Source organism: Podarcis melisellensis, assembly GCF_964234715.1.
Source record: "Podarcis melisellensis genome assembly, chromosome: 8".
NCBI lineage: Eukaryota > Metazoa > Chordata > Lepidosauria > Squamata > Lacertidae > Podarcis > Podarcis melisellensis.
This window is the reverse complement of record NC_138540.1, coordinates 79,213,935-79,235,108: the sequence shown is the minus strand read 5'-3', so window position 1 is coordinate 79,235,108 and position 21,174 is coordinate 79,213,935. Positions and strand designations below refer to the sequence as shown.

Genomic DNA, 21,174 nt, shown 5'->3' with positions numbered 1-21,174 from the left:
AGCTAAAGTGGTGCTTCAGGTTAAGAACAGTTTCAGGTTAAGTACGGACACCAGAATGAATTAAGTACTTAACCCGAGGTACCACTGTATTATTTTCCCCAACAAATGTTGCATTTGGTAAAATAACACAACACACATTATTAACCATATATATTTATTTTTTACCTGACTGAATGATTTCATTTGCACATGAAAGACAAATACAGCCTGTCTTTGAGGAGGAACTTCTAGACTTCTAGAAAGAAAGCCTGGGAGTCCTCAGGCTGAGACCTCCCCTTCTTCAACCACTAGGCCGTCATAAATGGTGGTGTCTTCTGTGGCATCCTCGTCCATTGCTTCAGTGCACTCTAATTGAGTGATCTTAAATCCTGATGATTCAAGATCAGTCTCCAGCAACCCCTGATTGTAGTCACACGTACTATTTGTTGCACAGCCTCGGACAGCGCCCATCAGGATGCTTCCTCCTGTTGGGAAAAAAAACACACACATATTTTTGGAATCCAAAACCCTCTCCCTCAAACTGAAGGGTGGGCAACCTATTTCAGCCCAAGAGCCGTTTTCCAGTCTGGGTGACCTTCTGGGAGGTCCACAGGCCAATGGAAACATATGTAAAATTAACCTTTGCACGGCAGGCTATTTTATACATACATTCAACCCCCCCTCTCTGTCCTCCCTCCAGGTTAACAAGAGTTCAGGGGCAACAATCCAGCCAGGCCAAAGCATACAGGTAGGGTATGAAGTGGGGCTTGTGAGGGGTGTGGCCTAGGGAGAGGAGGTGTGGCTAAGTAGGATCTGAAGGGAGAGAGAGAGAGAGAGAGAGAGAGAGAGAGAGAGAGCCCTAGAGGAATGCCTTTGGCCCCTGGGCCTGTGGGTCTCCATCCTGCCCCCTCCAATTTAAAGTGCAAATTTAAAGATGTATTTTTATTGAACAAAATCTATATACTGCTTGATTGCAGTAAAAACTGATAGGGACTTACAAGAAATACTTACATTAGCAATAAAAGCAGTTAAAACCATTAAAACATTTAGAAGAAGAAGAGTTTGGATTTGATATCCTGCCTTTCACTCCCCTTCAGGAGTCTCAAAGCAGCTAACATTCTCCTTTCCCTTCCTCCCCCACAACAAACACACTGTGAGGTGAGTGGGGCTGAGAGACTTCAAAGAAGTGTGAATGGCCCAAGGTCACCCAGCAGCTGCATGTGGAGGAACGGAGACGCGAACCTGGTTCCCCAGATTACGAGACTTCCGCTCTTAACCACTACACCACACTGGCTCTCTTTTAAACTCTTAAATTTAAAACTCAATTGAATGAACATGTCAGGGAACTGCCATCAGAGAGAGAGATGGGGGTAAGGCTCCAGGAGAATAGGAGAGACTCTACAGCAGAAGCAGGAACCAGCAGGGGGAGCGCAGGAGTTCCAGCGGAAGGGGAATCGGAGGGAAGGCTCTGGGATACTTCTAGTGAGAATAGTGCAGAGGTAACAAGACCCCCGTTAGCAACTCCCACCCCTCGCCGGAAACTGTCACGCAGAGAGTCACGAAGGCGCATGTCCGTCAAACAGCTTTTATGTTGGAGTAAATTCCGTAGACGCCCACTGTCAGATTCTACCAGCGACTGACGGAGTCATGCTTTGGGGGCTCCGTTAGTGCCTGGGTTTGGTTGACCAGCCAAACCCCAGAGGGATTAAGCTTTTACGCACAAGCAGCTCATTATCCCATCACAGAACAGCAAAAGGGAATAGAGCATGTCCCTATCTGAATAGGCTTTTAAGGTGTTGCTGGGGAAAAAATGGAATAAACAGGCACAGGGTTTCAGACAAGAACTGCAGAAATCACTAGCCCCTTCCCCTGTATCCTCCTCCTCCCACCTCCCTGCACACACATCCCTCCTCCTTGGGCTCCTGCCCATCCCAGACACTCTGTGAGGGCAACGTGGGAAAGAAAGGTGCCTGGATTGGTGCAGAAATTTGGGGGGGATCCCAGGAACTATCAAGCCTTTAGAACGGAGATGCAATATGCTCTCAATCTACTGTTTGATGACTTCCCCGATGAGAGCTCTAGAGTGGCGTACGTGATTAGCCATCTAGAGGGAAGGGCGAAGCACTGGGTCCGACCCCTGATGGCAGCCAATAATGATATCTTGAAGGACACGAGGAAGTTTTTCCGCGCCATGGACCTGATGTTTTCCAGCGAGATTGAGCAGGGGGTGGTGCGCAGGCAGTTAATGGCGTGCAAACAGGCGAGCCGATCTGTACGTGAGTACTGGACTGAGTTCACTATGCTGATTCATAGACTGGGGTGGGATCTGGCAAGTGAACCTATTCATATGATGTTTGAAGAAGGGCTCTCTCCGGCAGTGAAAGATGAACTTTCCCGGGCGCCCAGGGCGGAGTCTATGGATCAGCTGACTAAATCTGCGCTGGCCATAGGAGCGCGCCTAGAAGCAAGGGCTTTGGAAAAGCGGGAAGGAAAAGGGGAACGTTGGAAGGACTTCCGCATTCCAGAGATTCCGGAGCAGCCTTTCCCGCCAACAGAGCCGATGGAACTTGGAACAGCGCGCCCGCGCGCAGTTTCAAACACCAGTGAAGGGCAGAAGAAGGAGGGAAAGAGCGCCAAGAGATGTTATCTCTGCCAACAGCCAGGGCACTTTGCCAGAGTCTGTCCGCAGAGGAAGGAATGGCAAGGGATGGCGGGAACTGTTGGGGGGAAGGAGGAAGGAGAAACCGAGGAGCAAGTAAAAGCCAGCGCCTGGCTGCCAACATTAGGGCACAGCAGCCAGGCCAGGGAGTAGTGAATGTGCCCACGCTGGAGCCTCCAAGACCAGCGCTTGTGATAGAGGTGTTGCTGGAACTGTGAAACGGACACCCACTAAAGATAAAAGCGCTATTGGATTCAGGCAGCTCCTGTAATTTCATGAGTAAGGAGTTTGCAGCTGAACACCAGATACAGACTATTCCATTAAGTAAGCCTTTGCAGGTGACCACCATTGATGGGAGGGAACTGTTGGGAGGTGAAGCGAGCCAACAGACTGTACCAATGATTATGAGGGTGGCAAGACACACAGAACTGATAGCGTTTAACGTAGCCACCTTGGGAGGAGCTCCCATTATTTTGGGAATGAGCTGGCTGGCACTACACGATCCGCTAGTAGGCTGGCATCAGAGAGTGGTTTCCTTTGGATCAGCACATTGCCTAGAACACTGCAAGGAGGGAGAGGGTCAGGCAGGGGCCAGGGCCACTCTAGCAGGGATGGAAGTGACGGACAAGGGGAAGGTGCCACCACAATATGCTGACTTGATTGACGTCTTTAGCGAAAAGGAAGCAGATAAACTGCCCCCGCACAGACCCTTTGACTGTCAAATCACCTTACTCCCAGGAGCACAATTGCCAGTGGGCAAGCTGTATGCAATGTCAGACAGTGAGATGCAGGAGTTAAGGGAATTCATTGACAAGAACCTCAAGCGAGGTTTCATCAGAGAGTCACGAGCGGTGGGGGGCAGCCCAGTGTTCTTTGTGGACAAAAAGAAGACGGGTAAACCCAGGCTGGTGTGTGATTTCAGGGCCCTAAATGCTGTGTCAGAACCAGTGACTTTCCCTATGCCTAGAATTGATGATATTCTGACACGGGTGAGAAAAGGGAAAATTTTTACCAAGCTGGACCTTAGGGGGGCATACAACTTGATACGTGTGAGAAAGGGGGATGAGTGGAAGACCACTATGTTCACCCCCTTGGGGGCTTTTGAGTACTTAGTTATGTCTTTCGGATTACAAGGGGGTTCGGCCTGCTTTCAATCATTCATAAATCACGTCCTGGGGCCATTGCTCTACAAGAACTGCGTAGCGTTCTTAGATGACGTCTTGGTGTACTCAGAGAATGAGGAGCAGCATGTGCGAGATGTTAGAGAAGTACTGAGCAAACTGCGAGAAAATCGGCTGTGGGTGAAACTGGAGAAGTGCCAGTTTCATACCAGGGAGGTGGAATTCCTGGGGTACCGGTTGTCTGACAAGGGGTTGGCCATGGATCCCAGCAAGGTTCAAGCGGTACTGGAATGGAAAACACCAAGGACCAAGAAGGACGTGCAAAGGTTCCTGGGCTTCGGAAACTTCTATAGAAAGTTCATCAAAAACTTTGCCCATTTAACAGCGCCCATCACGGATTGTCTTAGCAGCAAGAAAAAATTTGCTTGGACGGAAGAAGCGCAGCGGGCGTTCGAACGTTTAAAGGCGGTGTTTGCGTCGGAGGAGCAACTTTTGCACGTGGATCTACAGCAACCAATGAGAGTGGAGACTGACGCGTCAGACCGAGCGGTGGGAGCCGTGCTTCTCCAGCCGGGAAAAGATACATCTGAATGGAGACCGTGTGCATTCATCTCGCGGAAGTTGAACAAATCCGAGAGGAACTACACAGTATACGACCGAGAACTGCTCGCCATTCATGAAGCGTTCCGGAGATGGCGGCACTTGCTGATTGGGGCGCAGCACAAGGTTCAAGTCCGGACTGACCACAAAAATCTGGAGTACTGGAGAACAGCCCGAGTGCTGAACCAGAGACAAGTGAGATGGGCCCAGGAGTTCTCCAAATTCAACTTTGAGATTCGTTACGTGCCAGGGTCTGAGAACGTAAGGGCGGACGCTCTTTCCAGGAAACCTGAGTACTTAGAGGGGGAGGGCGCGCCTGAGGCAAGGCATGTAATCTCTGAAGACCGCTGGGTGTGCGGGGCGGCATTGGTGGGGCAGAGAGAACTGTTAGAGGGTACGGAGAACGACGAATACGCCCAAGGGAAACTCAGAGAGCTCAGGAGGACAGAGGAGAACACAGGGGGGTTTGAAGAAAAGAACGGGGCGCTGTATTACAAAGGGGCACTGTACATACCCGATGGGGAACTGAGGGGCAGAGTACTCAAGCAGTTGCATGACAGCCCCACAGCGGGGCATTTTGGACAGCACAAAACCATGTGGTTGGTTACCAGGGAGTTTTGGTGGCCCAAGGTGAGGGAGGACGTACGGGAATATGTCAGGGGTTGCGACAGGTGCCAGCGAGCGAAAGGGGAGAGGGCGGCGCCAGCGGGGCTCTTACAACCCTTACCCACACCAGAAAGGCCATGGGAGGCAGTCTCCATAGATTTTATGACGGATCTGCCAAAATCCAAGGGCAAGACGGCTGTCATGGTGGTGGTAGATCTACTAACTAAGATGTGTCATTTTATAGCCTGTTCACATGCGGTCACAGCGGAGGAAACCGCCAAGTTGTTCGTAGAGCATATTTTTAGGTTGCATGGCGCCCCCTTGAGGGTGGTCAGCGACCGAGGGAAACAGTTTACTTCCAGGTTCTGGAGGAAGCTTATGAGTTTACTGCACGTGGAAATCAATTTCTCCACTGCCCGGCACCCAGAAACAAATGGGCAAGCGGAAAGGGCAAATGGGATTTTACAACAATACCTGAGGTGTTATGTAAAGGACCGAGAAAATGATTGGGTAGATAAGTTACCTCTGGCAGAATTTGCCTACAACAACGCGGAGAACGTGTCCACAGGGATGAGTCCCTTTCTGGCAAATTATGGGTGTCATCCCAGGGCATTTCCAGGAGAAGGAGGGGAGAGGTGGAGCGTGCCGGCGGCGGAACATTTTGTTGAAGAGATGGAAGCAATCCACCGTCAGCTTCAACTTAACTTAGAGAGAGCCAAGGAAGAATATAAAAAACAAGCAGACAGAAACAGGAGGGAAGGTGAAACTATAAGGGTGGGGGACCGGGTGTGGCTATCCACCCAGGGACTACCGTTCAAGGGAGGGTGTAAGAAACTGAGACCCAAAAGATTGGGACCCTTTGAGGTCATACAGCAGGTCAACCCAGTAGCATTCGAACTCAGACTGCCCAGTCACATGAAATTGCACCCAGTATTTCACAGGTCATTACTGTCGCCGTACCGAGAGGGACGTGAGTGGGGGGAGCGTGAGAGAGAGGTCACCCAAACGCCCGTGATAGAAGAGAGAGAACGCGACATGAACGTGGCAGGAATCATTGATTCCAGGTGGAAGGGGAATCAGGTGGAATATCTGGTAGAATGGGAGGGGGAAGCAGAGTCGGAAAACACTTGGGTACCCGCGGAGGTAGTCAACGACGAGGTTTTAATAGAAACTTTTCATCGGCGTTTCCCAAAAAAACCGCAACCCGTGGCACTATTTAGAAGGGAACACTTTGGGACCACCGATGAGGAAGGAGAGTTTGAAGGGTTCCCAGAGTCAGGGGTGGGTGAGGAAGCCGACTCCGACGAAGAAGAGGAAGACGGGGAGAGCGACGGTACGCCATGGCTAGAAGTGTTTGAATCCTCGGACGACGAGGAGAGTTCCTTCAGGGGCTTTCCGCCCTCACCGCCAGTGGGAGAGGAGGCGGGGGGTGAAGGGGGCCCTGGGGGGGAGGTGGATGTCAGGGAACTGCCATCAGAGAGAGAGATGGGGGTAAGGCTCCAGGAGAATAGGAGAGACTCTACAGCAGAAGCAGGAACCAGCACGGGGAGCGCAGGAGTTCCAGCGGAAGGGGAATCGGAGGGAAGGCTCTGGGATACTTCTAGTGAGAATAGTGCAGAGGTAACAAGACCCCCGTTAGCAACTCCCACCCCTCGCCGGAAACTGTCACGCAGAGAGTCACGAAGGCGCATGTCCGTCAAACAGCTTTTATGTTGGAGTAAATTCCGTAGACGCCCACTGTCAGATTCTACCAGCGACTGACGGAGTCATGCTTTGGGGGCTCCGTTAGTGCCTGGGTTTGGTTGACCAGCCAAACCCCAGAGGGATTAAGCTTTTACGCACAAGCGTAAACTAAGAATCCTAGCGTCTTTTAGACAAAGCCATGACTGCTAAAAGTGGCATGATACTGCTTTAAATGCATAGTACAGATGGGGCACTAGCTGCACTCCATCATACAAGACTCACCGAACTTCATGAGACCTCCAAGGTAGAAGCATTGATTCTCCTCATTTCTGCAGCTGACGGTCTTCAAGCCCTCGCAATCGTCTGACAAGATGGAGAAGCAACTCGGGCACTTCAGCCCATTAGGCTCCCTCGTCTCACTCTCAGGCACTGCAAAACAATCACCACACCATACCAACATTGCAGTTAGTCAATGTATTTCTTTTGCAGATGCAAACCACAATGTGCTGTATATGAGGGGTGGGAATTGTACTCTTCCTTCAAAGAGCGATGCCTACCACCTTCCAGCACTTCTCCAAGCGGTGTGCTTCCGCCATGCTCCATTCATCCAGGGCTACATTAAGGCATGGTGCAAGAGATTTCTGACTGGGGCCACATTCACAGCATACATTTCAAGCAAAGGGATACCACTTTAAGCAATTGGGCTTAGCACTCAGCAGCATTGGGGGGCATTCTGAGAGACAAAATGGTAGCCACAGATGCACAGAAACGATGATAAAATTATACAAAATGGCCCTCTTCCTTAGAGTGGGAAAGAGAAGGAAAGCTCTTAGTAGTTTTGTCCTTAAAAAGCACTTCTGGGAAAACATGTGCTTAGTTTTGGTAAAATCATGATTTCACCTAAGAAAAAATGCCAGCTAATAAGAGCTATTGTGTGGGGTTTGTTTGCTAATCCATAGCTCTGTGAGGGAATAGGGGTTTTCCAATTAACCCTCAGCACCCTTAAGAAACTACCACTCCAAGAATTCTTTGTCCTAGTGTTGTTATAGTGTTTACAATAAAAACTTACACCAGGGTATTGGGAATGCTAAGGAGAACTACAAAATGGTGCCTCCTCCCACCAAGTAAGGAGGGGTGAGTGAAGGTCTACATCAGGAACAGAGGAATGTGAACATCTACATCAGAAACAAGGGTGGGAGGAGACCAGAGTTCAAATCTGTACTTGAGCAACAACACTTGCTGGGTGACCTGGGGCCAGACATTGCCCCTTAGTCTCACCTATTTTACACGGGTGTTTGAGGCTAAAATGGAGAGCATGAGGGCTCTTTGGAGGAAAGAGTAGGGATGTAAATATCAGAAGCTGCTGCAGGAGAGGGACTGTGAGTAGCATCACACAAGGAATGTTTCTAGGACAAAGGTAAAACTGTGAAGCTTCCTTATAAGTTTTGCTCATGTATGCTGCATGCTGTTCAATTAATCTTGTTATTGATACATGGTTTTTGGTTTTGTTGTATCTGCAGTCTTTCTTTTACTATGCTATGTTGTTAAATAATGCAAAGATCCTCTTAGAAAGCCCTGTTCCCGTTGGCGAAGGCAGGAGCCCATGTTGCAGATGTTTGTAGAAGGGCTGGCCAATCCACAGGTATCATACTGCTTTCTCACTTGCTGGATCATCGCCTTGTCGTGGTGAGTGGGTTTGCACGTTCTTATGACTTGAGTGAGCAAAGCCGTTGGGAATCTCGTACTCCCAGCAGGGTCACCCAAGGCAGTAAGGTCAAAGGAAAGGAGCTAGAGAAAGAATGATCCCAAAAAGTCCGCAATGGCAGAACAGGTTGATGATTACAACAGGTATGTTAGAACAGCTGTGAAGACAGATGAAGGCTGCAGCAGATAGCAATTTACCGGTTCATTGTGACTACTCATGCCATCGGAACAGAGCCCTACTGGGAAGATTGTGCCATGGTCAGCATGTATTGATCTACACACATAAAACAAATTTACAAACAGGCGTCTTCCAAAAACCCATCCGAAACCCAAAAAGTCCCATGGCGATTGGCAAATGGTCATGGGGTAGGATCGTGAAATCTGGAAGTCCTTACTCATGAACCGGCACATGGGCAGTGGATACAGATTCAGTCGTTCTGACTCAAGGAACGAGGCAGTTGAGTAGAAGGAAAAGGAGGCTACACTTTCTTCTGTAACAAGAACATCTGATACATGGGGTAGGCTTAGCTATCAAAAATGATCTTGTGAAGCTCCTGTCAGAAGTCTCTAACGGTAATAATGAGTGACTCTCAACCTCTCAAATAAAGCTCACCAAAAACCAACAGGCCACCATTATAAGCACTTATGCATCAACACTGGCATTAAAGAAAAATTTTACTATCAGGAACTATAAGGAAAATAAACTCCTCCTCCTGGGTGATTTTAATGCAGGGGTTGGGCAAGATTTCGTTCTGTGGCCTGGGACTATTGGAAAAGAAGGAATTGAAAACAGCAACAGAACAGAATCTTACTTTTGACAATATATGCAGCGCACAACCTTGTTATTACCATCACACTCTTTTGACAGAAAAATTAATTTTAAACTTCATGGTGGCATCCTTGATCAAACCACTGGCACCTCTTAGACTACGTCATCATCTGTGCTAAAGATCGCCATGATGTGCTCCTTACCGGAGCTATGACGAGTACTGACAACTGCTGGACAGATCACCGACTAATACGCTCCACGATGGCTATCAAATTATACCTTAACACCGGCTTCAAGGAAGGAAACCAAGGCACAAAATTAACACTCAAGTCTTTCAAGATCCCATTAAGTGGGATTGCTTCCAAATGACTCTTAAGGAGTCTGCTTTCAGAATTCCCTGAAAAGATCGATGTACACTGGATCAAGCTAAAAACATCCATTATTGCAGCCTGTGAACAAACTATTGGATACCAAACCAAGGAACACCAGAACTGGTGTGCTGTTATTCCTATCGTCCTCTGCACCTGAGGGTCTTAGTATGCAATTCATGGTAGCTCACTAAGCCAGGCTCCAGCTCAGCACAGCTTCCAGCTTTGGGGTTCTTGGTTCAAATCCCAACTCTAGCTTCTGTCTCTAGTTTGAACAGGATGGTGATACAGGCCTGCGTCATCAGCTGGTGTACGCCAGGAGCCAAGCTGGGGCTTAAAGATGGAACCTTCGTATTAATTGTTTCAGTGAGGGCCACATTTCCTTCAGGGCAATTTTTAAATCTTTTTATTCTTCTCCCCTTTGTGTAGATAGTGCTCCTCCATAGCTTAGTAATTAGGTGGCACTGGAGCCCATTGCATCTAATACATCTTTCTTAGCATATGCTTTAACCTGAAGATATTAATTCCCTGAATGGAAACCTAAAAGAAATCAGTTCCCTCCCATACAAGAAGGACAGAGGCCTGTCCCACTAAAAATATATCTACAAATGCAAATGCATCAAAGAAAATGGGTCACTCTAGGTTTGGGGGCTAGAACTCCGGGAAACCAATGAACCAGTGAAGTGTAGTGGTTTAGAGGGTTGGACTAGAATCTAGGAGACCAGGGTTCAAATTCCACTGTAGCCATGGCACTTGCTGAGTGGCCTGGGGCCAGGAACCATCTCTCAGCTTACCCTATTTCACTGGATATTTTGAGGTGAAAATGGTGAGCGGGAGCTCAAGCTTTTTGTAGGAAAGCATAGGATGTAAATACCAGAAGCTGCTGCAGGAGAGGAACTGTAGGTAATATTATGGGAGGGATGTTTCTAGGACTAAGGTAAAACTGTGATGCTCCCTTGTATTTCTTGCTAATAGATGCTGCATGTTGTTCAGGTAATCTTCTTATTGGGATTTTGGGTTTTGTTCTATTATTTCCTGCCACCCCCATACTATGGCTCCAATGCTTCCCTGCTTGTTCCCTCTGTCAGTGGCTTGTCCCTGTCCCACCAGTCTGAATCAGGTTTGAAATCTTCTTTCCTAGTGTCACCCTCAGGCACCTCCTGGAGCGACTGGCTGCCACCACTCCTCGTCTAGCCTGTCCCTGACATCAGGATACTGCCAAAAACTTGTTTGTCTTTCTTTTGTCACGGCTAAAATGGCCGCTGTTTCTTTAATGCGAATAAAGCTGGGTCAGCATGACTCAGTGGCTTGCAGCAAGTTGTATATATAAGTGAGAAATGTTAGTTTGTTGCTGAGGCTGGTGTTTGGGTTCGTTGGTTACTGCTGGTGTGTCATTCAGTCGTGTTTTGCACAAAGGCTTTTAAGAATAAAACTCTGCAAGGATATTCTCATGGACTCTTTTATGCAGACAAGGGTCCGAGGACCAGGCTGAAGAGACAAAGGGAGGTCAGAACCCTTTCCTTCTTTTTTTTTTTTTTTGCTTTTTACAAACACTGACAGGTTATGGGCCCAGTGTTTCTGAACATGTGCAGAGTGCAAAACGACTGACAGCATCTGAGCAGGGAGCTGGTGAGTCCTGGTGGTGTATGAAGCCAGTGGCTGTGCGTTGGAGCAGTTGGCGGCAAGCTGTAACTGTCTGCAGCAACGCTGGAGTGGCTAGGATCTGAGGATCAGGAAAGCACTCAGCGTTAACTACTGGAACAGTTTGAACAGTTTGGCAACTCATCTTCAAACGCTGAAATCTCTGTTTCTTCAACTACAGCAGAGAGGTAAGCGTTATGATGAGACTGACCAAACATACATTATCCTTTCAAGTTTGCCTGAAAGCTGGTTGGCTGTGATTAACAGCATGGAGAGTATGTGTCCCCGAGATCTGACCCTTGAGTATGTGGTTGGAAGATTGACCGAAGAAGCACAAAGAAGGTCAGATAGACAGGCTGAACTCCAAGAGCGGAGGAGTTACAGCAAAGGGGGCCAGCAGCAGAATCTGCCAATGGAGCAACGCCAAGGTTTGGACTTGGCCATGGTGGTGAAGAGATGCTATAGATGCAACCAACCTGGGCATCTCCAACGTCAGTGCAGGGCAAGACTTCCAGGAGACAACGTGGAGCAGAGACAGCAATCGACGCAGAAACGTAAGCAGAAGGGGTTCTCTTCAGGGAAGAAGAACACACGTTCTGCTCAGTTTGCTTCTGCATTTTCTCAAGAGGCGAGAAAGATACCTTGAGGAACATGGTTACTGGACTCTGGCAGCAGCAGGATTATCTGCAATCGTCAGGAGGACTTTAAGACCCTGGGGAAGCCAGCTGATGGAAAAGACTCAATCTATCTTGCTGATGGTTGTAGAAGCAAGATTGATGGCCAGTGAACATGTTTCCTGCAGTGCTTGAACACTACTCTACCAGACACTCTGTTTGTCAGCAGTTTGGACTATTGTTTGCTGTCTGTAAGCTGTTTGATTAATGCAGGGTATAGTGTTAAGTTCATGCAGGATGGTTGCCTGATAAAGAATGGAACTCAGGTATGTGGCCATGCAAAGTTGCAAAATGGGTTATATGTAATGCAGGACAAGCCTGTTAAAGCAGCCCAGGTAGTTCAAGATAATTTGCCAGTTCATAAGGGGTGTGTACATGAACTGCACAGAAAACTGGGTCACGTCAATTTCCGTGTGCTTTCAGAGATGCAAAAGGTGTGCAAGAACCTAGCTGTAACTGTTTCCTAGATTGCAATGTATGTAAAATGCCCAAATCTAAGATGAAGCCTATGGCTTCTGAAAGTGACAGAGTATCTAAAGATGTTTTAGAACTTGCCCATTGTGACGTGATAGGCCCTTTTCCACAGAAGACTGAAGGGGGTGCCAGATATGCTTTTCTGGTAATAGATGATAAATCACGTTTTAGTTGGTTGTTTTTGTTAAAGCAGAAATCTGAGTGTTTCCCCACATTCAGAGAATGGGTTGCCCAAGCTGAAAAGCTCTTCGCTCGCCCTGTTGTGCAGTTACAAACAGATAGGGGCAGAGAATTTCTGAACAAACAATTTGGGGCATGGTTGCGACATAAGGGGATCACTCATCGCTTGACTAACCCTTATAGCCCTGCTGAAAATGGTCTGTGTGAAAGACGTGGGGCTGTAATACAGACAGTAAAGGACTGCCTGCTAGTGGATGCAGGATTGGGTCACAACCATAGGCTGTGGTGCGAGGCTCTCCTTACAGTGAACTTTTTGATTAATAGAACCTGGTCTAGCTCTATAAAAGATATTCCTTATCGTGTGTTGTTTGGGAAAGAACCGGAGTGAACAATGCTCCATAATTGGGGTTCTTGGGCACATGTAAATATCCCCAAAGCTCAGCGCCAGAAAGGGGGTGCTAGAGCACAGAGACTGCGGTTTGTGGGATATCAGTCCTATGGCAAAGGGTGGCGTTTCAATTTACACCCAGGACCTGTGGTTCTGTCACGAAGTGCAGACTTTGCTGACCAGGACAGATGAACTGCGATCCATGCCAACCCAGATTGCCTACTGCCCCTGCAAGTAAGAGAAGAGGCTTCTTCTTAGCCATTGGCAACGCAGGAGCAGGATGAGGAGGAGGCACAGATTTCCCCAAAAGATGTGGCAATAGATAATACTTCTCTAGAGGAAGAGGAAGAAGAGCCAGAGATAAGGGGGGAAGAAGTAGTAGTTGTGCCTAGACGCTCCCAGCATTCAAACAAGGGTGTACCTCCTCAGCATTTGACCCTAGGAGGAGTGAGAGTATGCAATGTGAGTTGTGTGGAACCACAAAGTTAAAATGAAGTCTTAGACTTAGCCCCTGGGGAACGTGCTTTGTGGGAACAAGCTATAAAAGAAGAAATTGACTCTTTTAAACGTAACAAAGTGTTTGAGGTCATAATGCCGCCACCTGGTGGCAGAGTGGTGTCATGCAAGTGGGTTTACAAGAGAAAAACCCTTGCATCTGGAGAACCACGTTTTCGAGCCAGATTAGTAGCCAGAGGGTTCACTCAGATTAAAGGGGAGAGTTATGATGAAGTGTTTTCTCCCACTGTAAAGAGTGAAACTTTTCGTTTAATGCTTTCCATTGCTGTTGTAAGAAAACTAGCAGTGCACCATTTTGATGTTGATGCTGGATATCTGCATGCAAATTTAGACCATGAAGTGTTAATGAGACAACCCCCTGGTTTTGAAGAGGAGAATGGTGCAGTCTGGCGTTTGAAAAAAGCTGTTTACGGTCTCAAACAAAGTGGAAGGTGTTGGAACCAGTGTTTAAATGAAGCCCTTGTAAAACTTGGATTTAAAAGGAGTGTGGCTGATCCATGCCTGTACACCAAGGGGACAGGCAACAAATATCTAATGCTCTTAGTCTTTGTTGATGATTTGCTTGTGGCAGGGAGTTCCACAGATGAGATCCAGAAGCTCACAAGTCAACTGGAAAATAGGTTTAAGCTTAAAGCCTTAGGGCCTGTAAGTAATCACTTGGGAGTAGAAGTAAGGCAGGAAGCAGATGGAAGCTTCCTATTGAGTCAGAAAGAGAAAATTCTTCATTTGATAGAGCAGTTTGGCATGGAAAACTGCAAGCCAGTTCAGACACCCATGACACCAGATTTCCCAAAGACAGTGTGTGATGATGAATTTGATCAGCCTATCACTCAAAAATAGGATCACTGTTGTATTTAAGCCAGTGGTCAAGGCCAGACATTGCATGTGCTACAAATGTTCTGAGCCAACGTGTATCTAAACCCAGTACTGCTGATTGGTGTGCTTTGAAAAGGCTTATCAGATATCTAAAGGGGACATTAAATGTATGTTTAAAGATATCTAGTACACAAGATGAAAAACTAGAAGTGTTTGTTGATGCGGATTGGGGAAGCTGTGTATCTACCAGAAAATCTACAAGTGGAATGGTCACGATGTTTGCCAATTCCATAGTTGGATGGAGGTCAAAGAAACAAGGATTTGTTGCGACCTCATCCTGTGAGGCAGAATATGGAAGCCTGCCGCTAGCATGCAATGAAATCCTGTGGTTTATACAGATAAAGATCTAGATTGTAAAGTTGATTTGCCTATCCAAGTGTATGAATATAGCCAATCGTGCATTGCGTTAGCGGGCTCAGAAATAATGAAATCCGCATCAAAACATATTGCTATCCGTCATGCGAATGTTAGAGATTGTGTACAGAATGGAGTAATCAAACTAGAGTATTGTCAATCACAAGATAATATTGCCGATTTGTTTACCAAGCCTTTGCCAGCAACATGCCATAATGAATTGATGACAAAACTGGGTTTATGTATATAATGTATGTATGTATTGTTTCTGTTGGGGTTTTTCGCATTTAAGAAACAGAAGGGGTGTCACAGCTAAAATGGCTGCTGTTTCTTTAATGCGAATAAAGCTGGGTCAGCATGAGTCAGCGGTTTGCAGCAAGTTGTATATATAAGTGAGAAATGTTTGTTGCTGAGGCTGGTGTTTGGGTTGGTTGGTTGGTTGGTTACTGCTGGTGTGTATAGTTATTCAGTCGTGTTTTGCACAAAGACTTTTAAGAATAAAACTCTGCAAGGATATTCTTGTGGACTCTTTTATGCAGACAAGGGTCCGAGGACCAGGCTGAAGAGACAAAGGGAGGTCAGAACCCTTTCCTTCTTCTTTTTTGCTTTTTACAAACACTGACATCTTTGACCTCTTTCATTACTTGAGTTTTGTGAGATCATCTTTTCTGATGATGATACTTACTTTCAGGAGGTCCGCTGTTGCACATATCTGTCTTGCAGCAGGAGAGCTTGTTGCGCAAGTATATTGATGAGGTTATGGAGACACTGGAATAGTCTGCATTACACAACTCTGTATCGATGCAGGACTTGAGAACCATTGTTGACCCCAAAAGTGCTATAAAAGAAAGAATTGGAAAAGGAAATAACTAGACCTGGAGATAGGACTGGACCACCCATGAGGCAAGGATTGACGATCACCTTATGTGGCAGCATCCAGAGGGGCAGGTGATCTGACCACCAAGAAAAGCATCGCCTAATGCTCCTGCCTTTGAAGCTGTGATGTGATCCTTGCAGGCAAGATCTGCCACCACCTTGTCAGTTCCTCTCCCCCAGCTGAGCCACATATATGTTTGCTGAAATTGAGCATTGACTTCCTCCCGTCCCCCTCCCTGACTTCCATATGCAATCACTTTTATCTTCTCATTTCTAAATCACCCTGTTTACTTTACCTCCATACTTAAAAGACTTACTTCTAATATTTATATCCAGGTATCAAATCATAACCTAACAAAATATTTTAAATCAATCCTGTAAATGATTTAAAATGTTTGTAACGTTCATTCATATATTGTACAAATTAACTCCAGTCATTTTCAAACACTTTGTCTTGCTGGTTTCGGATTTCCCCCCGTCAGTCTCGCCAGCTCAGCGTATTCAATCATCTTTGTCTGGCATTCTTCCAACGTTGGAAGTTCCAGCTGCTTCCATTTCTGGGCTAAAAGTATCCTTTCTGCCGTGGTAGCATACATAAATATATTTATGTCTTTTGGGGAATTTTTTCACCTATTATCCCTAATAAAAAAGCCTCTAGTTTTTTACAAAAATTATTTTTGAAAATCTTTTTCAGTTCATTATATATCAATTCCCAGTAGGCTTTAATCTTAGGACACATCCACCACATATGAAAGAAATTCTGTTCCCCCTCCTTACATTTTTAACATACCTTATCTTGAATTCTATGCATTTAAGCAAATTCCACCTCGGAGCTCCTTTCTGAGGCTCCCTCCGCCTTGCGGGTGTCCGTGCAGGCACACTGCCTCTTTCTTTGTGGCGTGGTCATTCGCAAAGCGCAGGCTGCAAAGCCACCCTACCTATCCCTTGCAGGGCTGCCTGCACTGCTTGGCTGCCTTCGACTGGCAGAGTGGACTCCGTCTTTCCTCCTGTGCTGAAAAAGGCAGCCAGGTGGCAGCCAAGGCTGTCTCTGCCTGGAGCCTGCACTCCACCCAGGCTCTTGAAAGACTGACTCCAACTACAAAAGCTGAGGCTGCTGAACCGACACTTGGGTTGGGGTATTGTTTGGCTTGTTTTGTTGCTGTTACTGATATCCATCTTTTCTATCTTTAATTTTATCTCTTCTTATGAATTAGGTGACTGTTACTTGATTTTGTTGTAGGTTATTATACACACACTTTACCCTAGTATGTGCATTTGTCTATTGATTACATGGCCGGACAACTGAATTGCAAAAATGGAAGAAGGGCAGATTCTGAAGGATGGCTTTGTTTTGCTCTGCCAATTGAGTAAACACACCTTTAAATATGAACTGACTTGAATTTCTTCCCTGCTCCTACAGGCAATGCAGAACCTAGAACACAACTTTATGAAAAGTCATGTTCCATGGCTTGTGGCTAAGATATGGCCTTCGAAAGTGAGTCATAGAATCACAGAATCATAGAATCATAGAGTTGGAAGAGACCACAAGGGCCATCGAGTCCAACCCCCTGCCAAGCAGGAAACACCATCAGAGCACTCCTGACATATGGTTGTCAAGCCTCTGCTTAAAGACCTCCAAAGAAGGAGACACCACCACACTCCTTGGCAGCAAATTCCACTGTCGAACAGCTCTTACTGTCAGGAAGTTCTTCCTAATGTTTAGGTGGAATCTTCTTTCTTGTAATTTGGAACCATTGCTCCGTGTCCGCTTCTCTGGAGCAGCAGAAAACAACCTTTCTCCCTCCTCTATGTGACATCCTTTTATATATTTGAACATGGCTATCATATCACCCCTTAACCTCCTCTTCTCCAGGCTAAACATGCCCAGCTCCCTTAGCCGTTCCTCATAAGGCATCGTTTCCAGGCCTTTGACCATTTTGGTTGCCCTGCTCTGGACACGTTCCAGTTTGTCAGTGTCCTTCTTGAACTGTCAAGGTCAGGGGGTTTACGTTTTGGTGATCAAAGAGGCTGAAAGTTCTTCTCACTTACACAGTTTGCCAACTCCACGGGAAGAGAAGCAGGACTGGTCACTGGACTCGTCACACTCCTCAATGGTGGCATTTTTGCAATCTTTTCCTTCATTGAAACAAGACTCACATGTCAGAGATGCCACTGCAGACAGGGGGGAAATGGGTTTAGAAAACTTTAGTAACTGTGTAGGAGGAATAGGTCAGCGTCAAGGTACATGAACACAACACTTTCTGCTACAAACTCCATCTTACGAAAGGCAGCAAAGGCTACCGACTTCGATAGCTTCAAAAATGGACTGGATAAATTCATGTTTACCATCCTCTATTGATATCTTTTTTCCTGCAACATTGTAGGCACTATTTGTCTGAATACTAGTTACTAGAAATTGCAGAAAGGGAGCTGTTGCACTCAGATCTTTCTTACGGGCTTCCCATAGGACCCATGGCAAGAACAAGAGGCTACACTAGATGGACCATTGTTCATCTACATAATGCTTCCTATATATATTCCTTCAGTAGATCTTATACTCTGAATGGGGGTGGGAAATGAATAGACCAGAGAATGATTGTCCAAGATGGCTCCTGCAGGCTGAGGGAGAGGACCAGTAGAGAAGGTGTGGGGAAACCTTTAACCCTCCCGAAGTTGTTGTACTACAACTCCCATCCGCACCAGCAAACATGACAGACTCTGGTAAGCACATCTGGTACCCCTGGAACCTGACTCCACTCAGAGATTGGGGTGGTGTGTAACACTAGCAAACTCAAAGATTGCATGGGGTGGGGGCAGGATAATTCCACTCTGAAATAAAAGGTTAACAACTTTGGTTGGCCCTTTGGTCGGCCCCCGCGGCTTTTCTCTTCATCAAATCTGGCCCTCTTTGAAAAAAGTTTGGACACCATTGCTTTAAATTTAAGCTAGGATTCTGGTTTATTGAAGAGTGAACTACTGCCTCTTTTGCTACCCCAATGTACTTGGGGATGCAACACCTCTGTATGCATTTGGTAAAATAAATATTATTGAGAACAAAGTTTCAGGAGGAAAGGGCAGAATTTGAGTAGACGATGAGGCAAGCAAACAGGAAAAAAGTTCAAGAAACATACTCTTTGTTGTAGATAAAACCTAGGATTCTGTTTTATCCAAGAATGGGGAACTGCTCCCATTGCTCCCCCAATGGATTTGGGGATACTGCACCTCTCAGTATGTATTTGGTTAAATAAAAACAAATATTGGGAACAAACAATCCTGACTGAAGATCCCTTGTAGCTTGACCATATGCTTTATTCCTCTCCCTTTCAAAGGAACCACAAGTCCTTGTTCCTTTCTTCTCCTGCTTTAATGGCTGACACCCCCCCTTAATTCCTTCCTGGAAACATGATGAACTGCCCAGCAGCTGTGGTTCTGCTCACCTGGATTCAGAAGGGTCAAGAGGAGGCAGGAGATCAGGAGTGTCTTCATCACTCTAGAGAGCTGAAGAGCCAAGAAGGAGTTCGAGAACAGCACTGGGCTGAGCAAGGAACTGAGGCTTAGTTGGAGGAATTTATAGAGGATTGCAAGGAGCACTTTGCCAGCACCCAGGAACAATGGATTCAGGGCAGTGCAACAAATTGCCAGAATTCTAATTGTGCTATGCCATAATATAAAGCACAGTGTTGAAAAGCAATTAAATCTCTTCCCCGTTCCAAGAACTCCAAGGACACGTCCCTCCTAATCTGTGCCAGCGTCAGTTTCACCATCCTGGATGTGGGGAAATGGGTCCCATCAGGTTACAGCACTGAAATTGGATTAGGCTTCTGGAAGCCAAGGCGGTTTCTCTGACAGCATGAACTTTTTTGAAAGGGGGACAAATGTCTGTCCACAGTTTCCATTGTGGTACAATCATAAAATGCACGGTGACTCGGATCCCCTCACTCCCATTAAATGCAGTTGCATTTGGGGTAAATCAATCTCTCCCCCCTTCCCAGAGCTCCAAGGACATGCCCCCCCTTTAACCTGTGGCACCCTCAATTTCACCACCCAGGAAATGAAGCCCCATCAGGTGACACCAGAATTCAAAGCTCAGCAGTGAAATTGGATTAGATTTCCAGAAGTCCAGGCAATTTTGCCAGATTTCTCTGATAGTCAGAATCACGAATTTATTTATTTTTGGTAAGGGGAGACAAGTGTCTGTCCAGTTTCCTTTGTTGTACAGTAATAAAATGCAAAGTGACTCATGATCTAGATTTCCTCTGTCCCATTAAATGCACTTGTTTGGGGTACAGAATTGTTCCACTTGCTCTTTAAAATAAGTTGGTTACATTTAAGAGCAGATGGGATGGGGGAATGCAGGGCTTTGTCCAGAGTAGCTTGCATATTTAAGGGACTATCTTTTACTGGGGCTGGATATACACAAGCTCAGCTCCACGTCATTTGCTTTTGCTTCACTTGTGATGAAAGTCAAAGACAGTGTGAATGATGTGGACTTTGGCGTTGGGGGAATGCGGGGGGGGGGGAGTGGCAGCATCACAGCTATCTGTGGAGAGGTTTCTTGGTGCAATGTTAGTATTATGTATATATTTGTGTAATATATAATGTTGCTATATAATCTACTGTAAGCTTAGGCTCTTCACATTGTTTCTTCTAAGAAGAATGGGACTCCCAGATGTTGGTAATCACAATGGAGAGGGTGGGGAGAGTGACTTTGGGCTCATGTCCTCTTCCTTCACCATCTTCTTCATATTATAAGAGGGAATTATTATAAGATGATGTACTGATGTTATTTAACTCTAAAGAACTTAGCTTGAATGTATAAAAATGTACCAAATAAATGTTGGAAATGTAAGAATTGCAAGGGGTTATTCTGTCACATGTGGTAGACCTGTAGGGAGGCCAAGGTCTTTTGGGGCATGGCATTTCCAAGAGTCCAAAATCTTTCTGGCCGGGGATATTGGTCAGCAAAATTACAAACTCTATTTATATATGCAGTTGTATTTATATATGCAGCGATAGTGGCAAGGGATCTTTATGCTAAGAAGTGGAAAGTTGTGAGAATACCCTGAAAGGGGGAAATGATCTATAATGAAATTAAGAAAGTCCTTAAGTGGACTTTTCCTAAGAAACCTGAGGCTTTTCTCCTGGGTATGGTTGGCCAATTGGTGCCAAGGAAGGACAGGACGTTTTTCATGTATGCCACCACAGCAGCAAGAATCCTTCTGGCAAAGTATTGGAAGACACAAGAACTACCTACACTGGAAGAATGGCAGACGAAGGTGATCGACTACATGGGACTGGCAGAGACGACCGGCAGAATCCGTGACCAGGGGAAAGAGACAGTGGAAGAAGACTGGAAGAAATTTAAGATATATCTTAAAAATTGTTGTAAAATTGAGGAGTGTTAAGATGTCAGGGAATAAGAAATAGAGAATTGCAGCTGTAATTAATAAGTTAAAGAAAAAGGAATGTAATGAAAGTGAATTAAATAATTAATTAATTGGAGGAGTTGCTAAAGAAATGTAAAACAAGGATGCAGCAAAAGGGAGGTATGGGGAAGTCGGAGAAGTAAGGTGTACGAAAATAAGATTATGAAATTATACATGTTTATATGTTTGTATGTTTTTGTTTTGTCTACTGTTTGTTTTGATTATGTGTTTGGAAAACAAATAAAAATTTATTTTTTTTAAAAAAAGAGAATACCCTGAA

The 21,174-nt window shown here is 46.0% G+C and overlaps 1 protein-coding gene across 4 annotated transcripts in view; it reads right to left on the bottom strand.

Moving 5' to 3' along the window:
• Positions 1–220: 220 nt before the first annotated feature.
• The window catches only part of LOC309376154 (phospholipase A2 inhibitor gamma subunit B-like), a 57,856-nt gene continuing 36,902 nt past the window's right edge, over positions 221–21,174 (bottom strand). Inside the window, exons 1-5 of one of the 4 annotated variants that reach the window (XM_081922377.1) lie at positions 18,906–19,095; positions 17,518–17,640; positions 15,278–15,430; positions 6,931–7,077; positions 221–464 (exon numbers count right to left, since the gene is read on the bottom strand). In XM_081922377.1, coding sequence (XP_081778503.1) covers positions 259–464; positions 6,931–7,077; positions 15,278–15,430; positions 17,518–17,640; positions 18,906–18,954 — 678 coding nt within the window. In that variant the 5' untranslated portion in view covers positions 18,955–19,095 and the 3' untranslated portion in view covers positions 221–258. Of the gene's footprint in view, positions 465–6,930; positions 7,078–15,277; positions 15,431–17,517; positions 17,641–18,905; positions 19,096–21,174 lie in introns of those variants that run through there. The other 3 variants (XM_081922378.1, XM_081922379.1, XM_081922376.1) reach the window with 3 other exon arrangements.